At 39.3% G+C, this 16,393-nt stretch overlaps 1 protein-coding gene across 1 annotated transcript; it reads right to left on the reverse strand.

The window, feature by feature from the left end:
• Positions 1–854: 854 nt before the first annotated feature.
• Positions 855–16,192, reverse strand: LOC130079438 (synaptotagmin-9-like). Its single transcript, XM_056244707.1, has 3 exons — positions 15,736–16,192; positions 8,063–8,507; positions 855–1,472 (listed from the first exon to the last, which is right to left on the reverse strand). The coding sequence occupies exons 1-3, from the start codon at positions 15,881–15,883 to the stop codon at positions 893–895; spliced, it is 1,173 nt and encodes a 390-aa protein (XP_056100682.1). The 5' UTR covers positions 15,884–16,192; the 3' UTR covers positions 855–892.
• Between the last annotated feature and the right edge of the window lie 201 nt (positions 16,193–16,393).

Genomic DNA, 16,393 nt, shown 5'->3' on the forward strand with positions numbered 1-16,393 from the left:
TGGCTACTTCCACCATGTCACAAAGCTCTAATCATTTCAAATTGGTTTCTTGAACATGACAATGAGTTCACTGTACTAAAATGGCCTCCACAGTCACCAGATCTCAACCCAATAGAGCATCTTTGGGATGTGGTGGAACGGGAGATTCGCATCATGGATGTGCAGCCGACAAATCTGCGGCAACTGTGTGATGCCATCATGTCAATATGGACCAAACTCCCTGAGGAATGCTTCCAGCACCTTGTTGAATCTATGCCACGAAGAATTGAGGCAGTTCTGAAGGCAAAAGGGGGTCCAACCCGTTACTAGCATGGGGTACCTAATAAAGTGGCCGGTGAGTGTATATGATATAGTGGACAGACAACACCAAATATGACATACGACAACAGAGAGCACTTACTGAAGAACAGAAAGCTAACTCTGTTGTGTGCCGGCGTCCATTTGTAGCTTCCGTGTATGCCGTCACACATTACGTCATGACGCAACACGAATCACGATTGGCTTAGTTTCATTTATACTTCAGAGGTGCTACGCTGAGGGGCATTCCCCAAAGTGTTGTTCCGACGCAGTGCTATTCCCACTCGAAAGGGAACCTGTTTTTTATTTTTCATTCTGGTTTTAAAGTTCTGAGGTCTTGTTACCAAAAGATAACTTGTTAGAGCTAAATGAATGTTTTGATGAACAAACAGCATTTTTGAGAGTGCCACTGAGCCATAGTGTTTGCACTTTTAGAGGTTAATCAACCCATGCATTGCTTACTTAAAGTTGTTTCTGCTAATTCAGCAGATTTTTAAAAAGAAAGACAAAATAAATATCTAGAGTCTCTTAATATCTCAACTGACCATGTGTCAACATGTGTCCAAGTCTATCATTATCTCTTAAAATATACCTTTCAACAGAAGAATAAAAATATACGCACCGAAGACACATACTGGATGTCCCTGCTGAGTTTGGTCTCCCTGGGAAAGTCCACTAGATCCAGAAAGTTGTCAACCACCACCTGGCCAATAATATCGTGGCGTGAAAACCGATCAAAATCGTAGACACTGAAGTGCAGCTTCCTTGTGGGCAGGTCCGCATATGCCACAGGAAAGAGGAAGACCTCATCAAACACAGGGTTTAAAGTCTTACGATGCACCTTGGTCTGGTGCTTGGTTTTGCGGTCTGGGAGAAGGTAGATTTTTACATATGGGTCAGAGGTTCCGGAGAAGTCCTTGGCAGGGAGGTCTTGGGCTCTGTGGATCTTGACAATGAGCTGCTCCAGGTCACAGTCATATTTAAGAATAAAATGGAGGCGTCCACAGCTGCCCACATGACTGCTTCGGTTGTCCTCGCCATCTAGGGATCGTTGTTTGTAGAGTTCTGGTTTTAGCTGGCCCAGACTCATTCCAGTCAGAGAGTCCTGCCTCTGGAACTGGGTTACTGTGAAGTCAGGGTTAGACTGGTTCATCTGACGCCGAATTGAACTTTGCCTGTTGACAAATAGTAGGAGTTAAAGACAATTTACTGGATGTGAGGCTTACTTGGTTACCCAAATAAATAAATGGGATGTATCATACTAAAGAAATACTTTTTATCCAGACCTTACATCATCATAAACAATGATAATACATCATCATAAACAAATTCAAAACCAATAGTCAGTCTAACAAATAAATATGCCAAGTTAAATGCCAAGTTAGTGAGTCAATAATCTATTGACAGACCAGAAGCCAGAATCTGTTTTACGACAAGTGTTACTTTATCACGGTAAAAGGTTGAATGTCTCGGTTATGTATGTAACCCTCATTCCCTGAAGGAGGGAACAGAGACGTTACGTTGGAAGACCGACGAATAGGAATCTCGCTAGAGAGGCCAATCTACTTCGAGTGTAACTAAAACGAGCCAATGTACAGTACATTGGCATGAAATAATTGCATCAGCTGCGCTGCATCGTGACACGTGTATATAAAAAACAGCAGGTGCAGCACATTCTTCAGGTTTTCGCTGAGGAGCCGAGCCGGTGACCTGGTTGCCCCAGCGGGGCACAGCAGGTGTGGGGACGGGACGTAACGTTCGTAGCCCCCTTAAGGAACCTCACGACCAGGTCATGCTTCCCTCGTGCTTTCTGGAGAGGCATATTGGTCTACCTGAGCGGCCCTGAAATGACGCCAAATCAGCTGGATCACCTGGGGATGGAGACACCACTCTTCCGGGAGGGCAGCCAGTGAAGCTTGTCAGCCACACGGTTGAGCAGCCCGGGGACATGAATGATCTGAAGCGACCTCAGATGCTTCTTTAGAAGAGGAGATGGCCGCATGCGACGGGAGACCACCTTGTCGGTTGATGTACGCAACGGACGCAGTGTTGTCCGTGTGGACAAGCACATCTTTGCCCTGTAGCGGCCTCTTTAGACGGCTCAGAGCAAGACGTACTGTAAGCAACTCGAGGCAATTGTGCCAATGCAGATGGGGACCCGTCCAAACCCCAGCAACTGCATGGCCATTGTACGTGGCCCCCCAGCCGGTGGAGGGTTCAAGTCCGGAAGGAAGGCTCTTGTTCTGAGAATGCCGGCGAGCAGACTGGGGTTCCTCCGGGGCAGAATGCCTGATAGCCTCAGTCTGCTTCTGTACAGCCGAGAACTGCTGGGCATAGTTCTCGACCGTGTTGCAGAAGAGGCCAGTCTGGGACATGGGGGAATTAAGGCAAGACACGGCAGGTGAAAACATTGTTTTTTCATGCAGTGGTCAATTTTGAGATTTTGGGCCAGTTTGCTCCCTTAACATGTAAGTTTTCATAACAAAATAAAAAATATGTCAACATTACACATTAAGGTGGTTATTTCATTATAGTTTGTCAACTTGCGCCTTTAGATTTCTACCGGAAATCACCAAAAGTTAGCATTCTAACGCGAGCTCACGTGGCGTCTCCATTCACAGAAACACGTCATGCCTGTAATCATTATAAAGCTCTCAGTCTCCTACACAGTGCTGTATAATCCAAATATGGGCATTTCCTTTGTAGAAATAACCAACCGTGAAAGTTTGCCGGGAAATCTTTAGCCGAAAACCACATCTGATTGGTCAATGTGAATTTCCGACTATGTGATTGGTTTTCTGCGCCAAAATGTAAGCACAGTCAAAAAGGTGAAAAGACACTGACAGGAGATCGAAGAGGGGCCTACATATGGTGCAGGCATGGACATTTAGGCTGTAAAAAGACAGGGAGCTGTTTATTAGATTCAATTAGTTATAGATGGACATACAACAACATCGTTTGCAGTTTTTGTGGCTGTTGTTATGTGTGTTTGTTAAGGTAGTTCTATTCAGCTTAAGGCTATTGCTCTATTAATAATTTATTAATTTATTAATTTCCATGTGTTTTAAATATTATACACTACTGATATTAATGAACTGAATATATATTTTGTTTGTAGATTGGGGGTTTCAATAGAAATGTATGAAATTATACAATATAAAACTTTAAAGGCTGTTTTCTCAAAATGAGTTTTTTCTCACACTCAGAGTCAGATATATCCACTTCAGTAGCACCTTCAAGCACCAACTTTTCCATTATTATACTTAACTATATTCTGAAGGCTTTTACAGAGGGATTTGTTGATATATCATTCCTATCCTGAGTTATAGGTCCTTTTACTCCAAAGAACATGGCGAAAATTGATTTTTTTTAAGGCTTTTGTCTGTATTCTCTAATTTCCTAAAGCGCAAAATAAGATATCCAGAATCCACTCTGTAAAAGACCTTTCATCTAATGTCAACACATAGAACCAATAATTTTAACCTGGTCCTTTCCAACTTCCAGATTTTTTGGGGGGAAATGTATGCAAATGAGCGTATATTTAAGTATATAAGGCCTCTTTTGCATATTAAAACATTAATTTACACAAAACTTGTCATACATTTTTTTCTTATGTTTATGCCAGTAATAAACTGGAGAAGTTTCACAGTGATATCTTCTAATTTAAAAAATTTCCCTATTCACCTGTAGTGTCTCGCCTTAAGAAACCTGACTTTGTCGGTACCCCTTATGTCAGCCAGGCACAGCCAGACATGCCGTTCCTGGACCACTAGTGTGGACACCGCACGACCCAGAGCCCACACAGCAACCTTCATCGCTGGAAGCGCAAGGTCCGTCGCATTACAAAGTTCTTGTAGAACATCTGGATCATGACCACCCTCGTGCAGGTCTTTCAGTGCCTTAGCTTGATGGACTTGCAACAATGCTATAGTGTGTATGGCAAAGGCGGCTTCCCCACAGGCCTGATAAGCCTCGCCGGTTAGACCAGACGAGTGCTCACAGGCCCGAGAAGGGAGACACGGATTCCCTGTGAGGTGGAGTAAGGGCACAGTTGCATAGAAACGGCCTGTTCCAAAGGGGAAATCAACGTGTCAAGGGTGATGAGGGGGGAAGAACTACTTTCGGCAGTAAAAGGTGCCGTCCGCGACTTCGTGAGCTCTTCATGCACCTCCGGAAAGAAAGGCACCAGGGCGAGAACCAGCCCAAGCCGTCCTGAGAAACCAAACGTCCAGCCTCGAGGGATTCCACATGAGCCCGATCCTCTCGGCGGCCCGGGAAAGCATAGCCGTCAGTTCTGGGTCTAACTCGGACAATGCTATGGTTGCTGAAGGAGGCAGCACAGCCAAAACGTCATTCCCAAAAAAAGTCAGGCTCACCCTCCGATGTAGCGATTGACATTCGGTCATCGGGGGGATCCCCAAAGGATACGACTGGTACACACTTTTGACATGGTCCAGCCCGTTCCTGAGGGACCTCCAGTTCCGTTCCTTCTTCCAGATGAGATGCTTCTTCAGAGATGACTTGTTGTCTTAGAAACGCCGCTTTGTAGAGAGCAGAAGACATCACCCACTCGGCTCCGAAGCGAAAAGCTCAGGAAAAGCGAAAAGCTCACGTTGCTTCTCATTATATATGCGTGCCGGGATGTAGCGCAGCTGATGCAATTATCGCATGCCAATGTGCATTGGCTCGTTTTAGGTACACTCGAAGTAGATTGGCCTCTCTAGCGAGATTCCTGTAACGTCGAGATTGACCGACTGAAAGGGAACTCTGCTTCACTGAGTTTCAAAATTACCTTTACACATGGCCATATTCCCTTTATTCCATAAAACACATTTTTGGTGATGAGGAAGGGAGGAGATGGCTGGATGACAGGATTTTGTTTGAATAAGAAATTAATGTATGAAATCCAAATTTTATTATATATATATATATATATATATATATATATATATATATATATATTAGGGGTGGCACGGTTCACAAAACCCACGGTTCGGTTTGTATCACGGTTTTAGGGTCACGGTTTTCGGTTCTGTACGGTTCTTGTTGTTATTTTTTCTTTTAATCTTTAACACTCCAGAAATGTACTTCAGCATATGATATATAGCTTAATTATCCACAATTTAGGATACAGTATTAACAAAAATGTTATATCATGCAATCATGCACAAACTGAATTTGACTTGACTTTAAGCACATTATTGGGACCATCTCCGAGGAAAGCTAGGTGAGATTTTGATACACCAAGAGAGAAGACATTGATGACATGCTTTTCGTTTATTTGGCAAAAAAAGTAGAATGTGTATCACTATCTCTACAGGAACTTATGTGCATTTTTAGCACACAAAGATTGAAATTAACTTGCATTTATCAAACTGCCAACTTAAGTGTAGCTCTTACAAAAAATGTATCTTTTAAAAGAAAAAGAGAGGAACTCTTAAAACTCTGTCTTTTAAATAAGTCAAAATACATGAAACATAATTGCCTATAATTAGGCTATAGCAATAGCAAAGGCCATAATCATAAAGTGAAACATAAGTTCAACCTCAACACAAAAACAGTATCAACAATGCTTCTATTCCCTGAGAGTGAGGATACATTTTTTTTTCACTTGAAATTAAAGTGCAGTATTTGGAAACATATGACTGGAGTTCTTATCTAAACTTAAAGTGCCACTGTAGCTGCTATATATTTAAATATCATAACATGAAATCCAAAATGTTCCCACACACCGGACTTAATACGACACTGGCGCATCCTCCAACTCCGGTTAGCCTTCCGGTTATCTCTCCCACTTGCCACTTCTCCGCGTGACGTGACCTGCAGCACTCCATACTTCACTTTTACTGGCGTGTTCGAGTTGAACCGGCGCTGCACAGAGCGATCGGTGAATGACATCAAAGAACCGCGAGAGTGATTGAAAAGCATACGGAGCCGTCGCGCTCGCGGTACTTTGATGTCATTCACCGATCGCACTGTGCAGCACCGGTTCAACTCGAACAAGCCTCGTATGTATGTCCACACACATCTTATTTCGCGCGAAAAGGAAACACGTCTGAGGTCACATACGGGCACGAGGCTACATTGCGCATGCGTCCAACCGTGAGACACACACGCTCCGAACCGAGACAAGCGAACCGAATGGTTCGGATGTTTTTTCATGTACCGTGCCACCCCTAATATATATATATGTGTGTGTGATGCGATCTGGGAAAACCCGTCGGATGTCGCGGAGGTACGTTTTCAGTAAGGTCTAAAAATAGGTGGTTCGATCGTTCATTAAATTATTATTCTATAACATATTGGGCCCTATCTTACACCCGGTGCAATGCAGCACCAAGCGCAACGCAAGTGTTTTTTTGCTAGTTTCAGTCTAACGCAGTTATCATTTTCACATCCTGTGCCACGTTGTTTAAATAGCAAATGCATTTGCGCCCATTTGTGCGTCCATGGGCGTGCTGGTCTGAAAACGAGGTGTGTTCAGGTGCATTGTTGGCGCGTTGCTATTTTGAGGCAACAGAAATAGACTAGAATTTTTTTTTTTTTTATTTAAAGAGTGTGTTAGTAATGTGCGCCTATAGGCGAGTCCACAACGCTCGAGCACTTTGCATATTAAACACACAGGGACGCACAGCAGCACACAAACATGCCAAATATTTCAAATTAAAGGATTACAATGTAAAAGATTATTATTGTGTACATAAAGATATGGTGGAATCCGTATCAGCTCTCCTTCTCTTAACACTACAAAGACAGTTCACCTATCAAAATAAACCACATAACATCTAGAATAAAGGTATATCAATTCGCATTTCCCGCCAGTCCTGCGTAAAGTACAACGGCACGCAAGGTTTTTTTGTTTGTTTGTTTTTTCAACGTTATCGTGAGATGCAGAGCGGAGCACAAGAGATCAACGGAGTCTGAAGTAGCTGCTTGCTTAAAAGATCTTGCTTGCCTCTCAATCGTCCAATTTCAAAACGGTTTTTACAGAATGAATTTAGAGTTTGTAAGCTTTTGAATGATACTTAATCTATGATGATTACTAAAATATGTGATATGAAAAAAAGGCAATAAAAAAGCTGTGACGTAGTTAATCTGGTTTATTTTTTTTTATTTTTTTTTGGCTACTAGAAGTTCTGAATGGCCGGTAACTTAAAAATGTAGTAGCCAAATTGGCCGGTGAGTGGAAAAGTTCATTTCAAACCCTGATCATGACACTGTGCAAGTGAGCAATGTTTTTATTTAAACGAAGAAGATAGTCATATTCAAGCATTTAGATGCTTAGTTTTTTTTTCCGATTGATTGATTATTTCAGATCTACACCAAAACTTCTACAATTCATTCGGTTTAACCTTAATCAGATCGATTGAGGTGTTTACATGAAGGATTTTCAGTCTGACTGAGGTATCAATCTGATTACTAACTAATTATGTGGGTCATGTAAACATAGTGTGGCTTAATCTTACAAAATCTCATCAAAAGCAGTATGATTGATTCAAGAGACTTGATACTTCCTTATTCAGGAATGCTCTTGTTATTTTATGCTGTAATTTTAAAATGTCCAAGAAAACACTGCAAGCTGATGGGCCTGCCTTAAAATTTTAAAGTGAAAACTGCATCTTTATGAGGTCAGTGTCCTCGATTGTAGAGACACTTAGTGATAAACTCTGATTAGAGACCAAATTGACCTTTCAGCCAGTTCTATTGTTGAGAGACTGATGTTTTTACCAGAATCCATTGAAGTAATTATAGAAGGATGACTTACCTGACACAGGTTGAGGAGGGATCCGTGATTTGCCTCTGCATGCGTGTGTTGCCATGGACACCATTTTCTTGAGTCTTAGACTCCACCTCCAGCGGAATATCAGGTGAAGTGTGGCTTATTTTGAGGGCTGCCTCAGGCACTGGCACTGCAGGAGGAGATCCTGGAACCGCCGGAGAGACTGGAGTGGGCGGCACTGTTGTCTCTTTTACCACTGAACATCGGGCATTATTCCGGCGGTCGAGGGTGGCGTCCACCTCTGGACGCTGGGGTTGAAGGGGTGGAGGAGGAGGATAAGGAGGGTCTGGATGTCCCTCCTTGGTGCTTGGAGAGAGGCTTCGCTCGCGCCATGGAATCCAGCATAATTTCCATGAAACAAAGAGAGAGACGCCAAACAGGGCCAAGCCACAAGCGGTCACCACCAATGACAGCAGGCTAATGGATATGTCTACAAAGAAAGAATTGAGTGCATACAAAAAGAGGGTGAGACAGAAATATAGGCCACATACATATGTTAATTTTACACAAATGCTTTCTAGAAACATGATGTATGGGATACTTAGACTTCAGGGCTGTTGGGAGCACAAGTTGTTCAGGTCCAAATAAGACTGCTTTAATAACTAGTATGTCAGTTCTGTACATGCAGTTCAGATTTAATACAAATTTGTTTGTCACTACCAACACTTTTCAATAATTAATTTGGTTAAATAATGCAGTTGTCACTGTTGTAAGAAAGTCTATGTGTACACAAAGGAATGAACATAATTTTCTGCATTGTGTAAGTGGCAAGTGGAATTCCATCAAAAATGCAACAATGCCATTTAATAGAAATCAAATTATATAATACATATCACGCTTGGTGCATTTCAATATTCAATAAATAAAACTGTAAATATTATCACAAAGCATTTTCACAGTATTGGTTTTGGATTTTTAATCTATATGAATCTCTGTGAATTCTTTGAACGACTCATAGAGTCAACAGGCTTCAATGGGAGTCTATAGCAGATACCAGTAACACTGATTTCAATAGATCAGAGATTACGGTTCATTGGAAATGTGATTTAAACACATAGGTAGAGCTTAGGAGAAACATTGAATTCACAAAAACAATCTTAGGATCATATATATTGAAGTATATCATAAAAAAAAAAAACAGCAAATTGGCTCCATTCGTTTCACAGCCATTCAGTCTGAAGATGTTTGAGCAGCTGCTGAAAATTTAAAGAATAATTTAATGGACCTCAAGTTAGAGGCTACATGTCTCCAGTCATTTACTATCTTTTCCTCAAACCTCTCATATAGACACTACAGTAGAATATTATTTAAAACATGTGGCACCTGCTTTACTTTGATTTTCAGTTTGTACAGTTTCCTTGTTCCGATTTTCAAAAAAAAGCTCCCTAGATTCCTACATTAAACTAGCCCTATTCAGCACACTGTATTCCCTAGACACCTAACTGAATGCCTATTCTAAGCCACTGCCATTTAAAACATTGTATATTGTCACTGTGATGATTAGCCTTAACCACCAGTGACTCTAATGAAATCCATGAACTTTAATTAAAATCAGGAACTTAAGTTAATTAGCAGTGAGCAGTAAAAAATGGAACCCGCACACAGTTCATTTAACCCCTTAAGTGTCACGGGCCCACCGGTGGGCCCAAATCCTTTACATTTTTAAAACAGTAATATCCTATACTAAACCTAAACTAATCTTGACAAACTATATATCATTTGAAAGCTTACAATCTCTAGTTTCCATATTTGGTGATTGATTTTCAAAATAAATTACAGAGGAGCCGTAATTTATCAATTTGCAACAATAATATTTTCATACTCTTAGACCTTTATTTTGAAATAGTGATGAACATGAAAAATCATGAAAGAAGGGTAGAAACCTCAGTTTGTTTTCATTCCAAGAGTTCAAAAGATAGCATCCATTCAATTATTTTAAAAAAAAAGGTCTGAATTTTTTTTTTTATATAAAGAAAAAAATTATATGATGTGGCAGGAAGCTAAAACGCACATGCGTGTTCTTTTTATGTTTCTTAGAGGTTGAAATCATATCAAAATCTGCCAAACTTCTCATATTACTTCTGAATAGGATGTCTACTTCATAAATTGTATGAAAATTGTGGAAATAATGGTTCATATCATTCAAAACACATATGGAAATGGAGGCGCCCTTATATGGGCAGTAATGGAGTCTGGTTGTCATCTAGTGAAAAAGTTTGGTACTGCGCCCAAACAAAATCTTACTGAAAGCTCATTTTTTGAGATATCAACCTAAAATTTGAAACACAACTTGTTCAGATTTTTGGCTTTGATTTTTTTTGCAGTTTTAGAGTCGCCCAGGTTTTGAAAATATATATTTTATATAAAATATGAATAATTAAATTTTTTACATTGTACATTTTCATAAACTCAAACTTCTATAACTTTTTTTCTATTTCACTTTCTTAATTTATTTCACTTCTACAAGAATCTGCCAAATGTCTTCTTTAAAACAAGACCAATCTTACGTCTATATTCCAAAGCATTCTTGAATTACAACCATTTAAGTTCGAAATGTGCATTTTCATGTATATTCAAAAAAAGGGGGGTGGTTAAAGCATGTGACATGTTTAATTAGGATGGACAAAACTGGTTTAATTGAACTCCACAGAGGTGCACCCTGTTGGACAGGATCACCAATTGGACAGTCAAGCCCCCTTAATAATTTTCTTGAGGGAATTCAGGGGTGTATAAATCCCCAAATATTTTTCTCTAGGCCACAACACCCTGACACATTGTGAAAAAATGTCATTTTATTTAAAGTAGACAACAGAGTAATTACACAGCAAGAAAAAATATTTGTAATTGTCATAAGTCAAAATGCACATTAGAGTATAGTGCAGGGGGGAAAGCACCCAGACATGAGAAAAAGGACACTAATGTAAAGCAGACTGCTTTGGTCATTATTCAGAAATATTTGACTGATCAATGTCATGACTGACCAATCAGAATTAAGTATATATGATTAATAATTATCAATATACTGTATGTTTCCAGCTGCAGGCCTCCCAGTGCCTCTAGACATTTCCCCAGCGTTCACCCCATTAGCTACGGTCCTGACAGAACCCTTTAACAAATGCTCCAAGTCCCACAATCACAAAAGAAAAAAGAAAAAAATATTTTTTGAGGTGCGATACATACAGGTGTGTGTGTATATATATACACACACAGTACTGTGCAAATGTCTTAGGCACTTTTGTATTTTCACACACACACAAAAAATGGTTTTAAGCCAATTATTTATATATTTTGCTGTAGTGTGTCAGTAGGGAATATCAAATTTCCAAACATTACTTTTGCAAGCCTTTAATTGTAATAATCCAGTGAGATTTTTGTAAGCACAAGGAGTCTGACAACACCCAGTATGCTCCACACGGAGATCTCATCTCACCATCATTGAGTCTGTCATTACATTAAGATTTATATTAACATATTGTTTATAATGGATTGATTGGGGAATACTAAGAAACCCACTGCTGCTGTGAGTCTCCTTCTCTGAAATGATGCTCTGGTTGGGAGACGGATACTCCACATAATGTATTTTTACTGGTGGCATACAATAATAGTCTTTAATGGGTCTCTTGCTACTTGTTCCACATTTATTAGTAGGTTGGACCGTCAGGTACATGAGGAACCTGGGAAATCTGACCATGGGTTCCAAATGTTGAAAAAAATGGGGCATATACCATGCTGTCTGTCTAATTCCCATTAAAAAGCTGGCTAGTTGTTTCCAACCATAAATATCTTATATCGAATGCTGAGTGTTTAAGATAATCATATTTAAAACCCTTGGTATTCTGAGACAGCCAATATCTGTGATGAACAGTTGATCAAAATACCTGGGTGTAACGTTCTTAAACCTGTTTCAGAATGATTGTGGAGCAAAGGACATTATCTAATGAAATTACAAATCATGAACAAAAAACAGTATTATTAAAATGCTTTTATGAGATTGTACCGTGGATTTATATAGAAAATAAAATGTACTTTTAAATAGCAAGCTATATTTACTACAGTTCAAAATGCACAACTAGCACAGTCTTAATCTTTCGAAGAAACAGATTATCCAGTTAAAAAGCAATGTTGAACATATTGAAAGAAGAAAACATTAGTGCTGTTTAAATCACCAAATTACACATTTATTGAAGGAAAAATGGTTCACAATTTAGAATAATAGAGAGTCATTAATAGATAACTAGAAAGTAATGCAGGACAAATGAGTAGTACTACATTAACCCTTCGGCTATTACTACTAACTAATATTGGAAAACGAATTATAAAGATTTACCAATTAATTATCAATTACAACATTAACATGTGTCTGAAATGTGAGCAATGGCCATGGCCAACCTATATAATAGCATTCGAGTAGCAAGTTATTAGCAGGTAATAAACATGTAACAAACATTTACATGTAAAACATTTATTATTAGTTACAGCTATATGAGGTAACTAATGAGGACTGGTAATAGTTTGTAATGATGTTTCATGCCATCATTACATTATAATATTCCACAGAGAACCCATGTGGAATAAAATAATAATAATAATAATAATAATAAAGAACCTGTATACATTTTTAAACTATTTTAGCTCAATTAAAATGTTGCATTATGAAACCATGGCATTTTTATGGCAACTAGATAGAACTACACCTGGACTATTAATGCTTTTTTGTTTTCCCCCCTTCCTCTTCTTTTATATCGCAGCAGAGACAGCAGCTGCCAAACTCTATTTGATTTGAGCTGTCCCTGTTGAGCAGAGTCCTCTAAAGCAGCCTAACTCATTCCAGTCAACTGAGTGTGTCAGTTACACTTCAAAGTGAAAGCTCCACAATGGCTCATATCTAGTAACCCATAGAAACATTCCAACACACAAAGAGCTTCAAAGAGCTCGGTAGCTGAGATTCCCACTGCACTGCAGCTGCCTGTACGAAAGCATTTGTGTTTTGTTTTTTTTTTGTTTTTTTGAACACACGGAAAATACTATAAATTTTCAAATAATTGACCAGTTTGGCTAAACAGTATGCAAAGAATGAGAATTATTATTATTTTATTTTTTATGCTCATCAAATTTGCCCAAAAGTTGCTCATTTTGAAGTGAGGTTTTAAATACTAATAATGCAGCAAACATATCTATACATTTTAAAAATGCTGTTTGCATATGCAAATGCTGTTACGAAACACATGTACTGTAACATCATGCATATGGAAAAATGCAGAGGTTTTTTTTGTATTTACCTTCACAAACAGGAATATTACACATGATCCTAAACCCCTAAAAAAAGTGCAATATCAACATTTAAAAGTACTAGGCTAGGCGGTCAATCACCTTTCCTATCTTGTCACATGCCAAAGCTCAGAGTGGTTATACTAGACCATCTGACCCCATTCCACAGCTTTCTGCAAAGTGGGATTGAGAAGATGAAATGGGATTTCCAATAAGAGGTTAATAAAGCGATGGAACTCCAGCCTGTGGTCTTTCACGCTGCAGCCCTTTCTCTGAACCAAAAACCGAGCTGAAGAATACCAAATGTTAGTTATGCCTAGCATTTTCATAAGAAGGGGGGGGGAAAAGAGCTCTAAACATACTTAATAATTGCAAAATCACAAAAACACTGCACTTGCTATTCAATATTGCCCCTTGTGTAATCAAAGTCTCTTCCAAAAAAAAAAAAAATTCTATATTCTCCAAATGAATTAACAATGTTAACATGACATTCAAAGAAAGGGGACCATTCCGGCACAGTGAGATGCTAGATAATTATTGTTTGCTTCATGCTGCTGATTATTTAATGATAGTTTACACAGCCACTTGGTCTGAATGTCCTGAACTCCCATAGAGAGAAAACAACGTTTGCTGCAAGACTGATCAAATGCATATCCAAGCTATTGAAGGTTTTTTGGTAAATAACTTAACCCTCTACCGCACATTTCATAGACTGTAAAAAAATATGGACGTAGTGTCCGTGACGTTCTGAAGGCCAAAGTGGGCGGAGCCGGCCGTCGCCATCTTGGCAGCGCATCACCGCGCGTCACTACTAGATAACCAAAAATGGGCAAAGAGACGGTATTAGCTAAGGTGATGTGACAGCTAACAGACAGCAAACAAACGGCTAGTAGTGACAGCAGCGGCAATCCATCTGACACTCAAGCCCCTAATTATGCAGAACTTTAAGGCTTAATATAATTTAAACAGATGAGTTATAAAAAAATCACCCCTCTCAAAATTGTCATGAAGGGCAAAATTAGCTATATAGCCCAAAACCAGTTTTTATACCAGGCTGTAAACATTTTTTTCTGCTGTAAAGTTGGGCATACTAACATGGGGGGTCAATGGGATTGACTCTCTTTTGGAGCCTGTCTCTAGCGGCCAGTCGATGAATTGCAGTTTAACTCACTTCCGTGTTGGATTCAAGAGAGAGACTGGAAGATTGACGCTTGGTTCATTTCCTTGCCACAGTTTCTTTAAGAGAACATTATCGGGGTTTTTTTTTTTTTTTTTTTTTGGGAAAGAGATGACCTTAGTTTAGCCAATAAATGTTTAGTCACAGCCTGTGCTGTTGTGCATTGTGTCTTAATCTTAGTTCATCTACACAATATATTATGTGAATCATTATGTGAATCAAATGCAACAATTAACATCTTGGACAATGTGGCTTCAGCTATAATGTAGTATCTAAAGAATAATAATAACAATAATAATACTAATTTAAAAAAAAAAAACTGATGAAACGTGGTAAATGTGTGATGAGTCAGGCTGTCCCAAGGGACATGGCATTAAGAGAATGGATTTTAATAAGGACAGGATTGGTGTGAAGCTGTGAAGGGTTCATCATGCTACCACCACATTTCCTATAATCTCTCACAGCTACAAGTCAAAGTGTGTATACTCTGCTGAGGTATTACTCAATTTCGGTTTTGGCATGTTTATTAATTTAGAATTATTATTATTAAGTTATTTAGTTAATGATATTAAATGGACAACCATGAAGGTTCCTGGATAAAACTGAGCTAAGTGTTTCGATTAAGGACTCGTGATAGTTCATGGATCAAACAACCTTTTGGCACCTCATCCATGTCATAAGGAACACATTTTTCCCAGAGTAATGATGGCATATAGCCTATGGGTAAAAAAATTGGTGGGTGCGATTTTCTATGAATTCCTATAAAGATCAGGTAAGAATGAAATAAGGTCCTGCTGCATTAACTGCAAATAAATAAATAATATATAAACGATTTATTTATGAGATCATTAATCGTAAGCTATTTAATTATTGTTGTAATTCGTTCCAAATCATGAGAGAAATTCCATTAGCATTTCTTTAGAATTTCTGACAAAAGTATTTGAGTCTATAGCCTACACCAAACTCAACAGACACCGACACATAACGTCAAGTAAGATATAACATGAAAGTGGTCGACATTCCTCAATCGTGATCACACCTGGAGGTTGATTTGTAATAAATTGTTGAGCAACAAGTCAATACTGAATCAAATGAAAAAGAAAAAAAAATAGCCTGGATATGAAGTTGAGATGGTACTTTAGTGTATTAACCTTGTTCGTGATGCTGAGGGGAAAAGGCGCATGCAACCGTTTTGTACAGAAGTGTCGCCTACCTGAGTCCGAATACCTCGGCCTGGCAAGGTCTCGAAAATAATAAATGAAATCCAAACAGTTTTCGTTCTGAACCTCCCCTTTAGAACAAAGATCCGATAAGAGTTCTAGTGCTTTTTGACAAATCTCGTCCTCTCTGTCGACAGGCATTTCCCACCAGCATCCTTCTGGATTGTGGAGCTTCTAAAGCGCAATCCCCTCACAGAGAAACATCATCTCACGGACGGCATCCCACTCTCGCGGACAAACCGAGCTCTTTTTAACGTGGAAAGTGTTTTTTTTAGTATTATTATTCCCTTTCAGAATTCACTCGACACGGTGAAGTTCTCGCTTGACGTGAAGCCCAGTCGCTACGCAAATGGAGTCAGAAAACAAAAGCCACCGGTTGAATCTTCACACACACTCGCGCGAACTGAAGTGTGAAGCTCAATGTCCACGCTCGCCGTGGTGCTGAAGACAGTGCGCATGCTCACAGCCTGTTCGAAACGTAATGTGTCTTGGTCCTTTAAATAGTCGTTTTACAGCTGAAGCTGGGTAAGAATCAGTTTCTACCACAAAACCAGTAAGTACAATTTTCATACAGCAAAACCTGTATGAACACTAACTAGAGTAACTTGTGATACTTGGTACGCAAATTGTCAAGATACGATTTTAGTTTGG

The sequence above is a fragment of the Rhinichthys klamathensis genome, unplaced genomic scaffold, assembly GCF_029890125.1.
Source record: "Rhinichthys klamathensis goyatoka isolate OS25496 unplaced genomic scaffold, OSU_Roscu_1.1 h1tg001051l_1, whole genome shotgun sequence".
NCBI lineage: Eukaryota > Metazoa > Chordata > Actinopteri > Cypriniformes > Leuciscidae > Rhinichthys > Rhinichthys klamathensis.

What these genes read in the sequence shown, in the direction of transcription:
- LOC130079438 (XM_056244707.1), bottom strand. Translation starts at nt 15,883, where the DNA reads ATGCCTGTCGACAGAGAGGACGAGATTTGTCAAAAAGCACTAGAACTC. An exon ending in GCCGAGGTATTCGGACTCAG is followed by an intron (nt 8,508 to 15,735) that starts GTAGGCGACACT and finishes CTTTCTTTGTAG; the next exon opens with ACATATCCATTAGCCTGCTG. An exon ending in CCCTCCTCAACCTGTGTCAG is followed by an intron (nt 1,473 to 8,062) that starts GTAAGTCATCCT and finishes ATTTGTCAACAG; the next exon opens with GCAAAGTTCAATTCGGCGTC.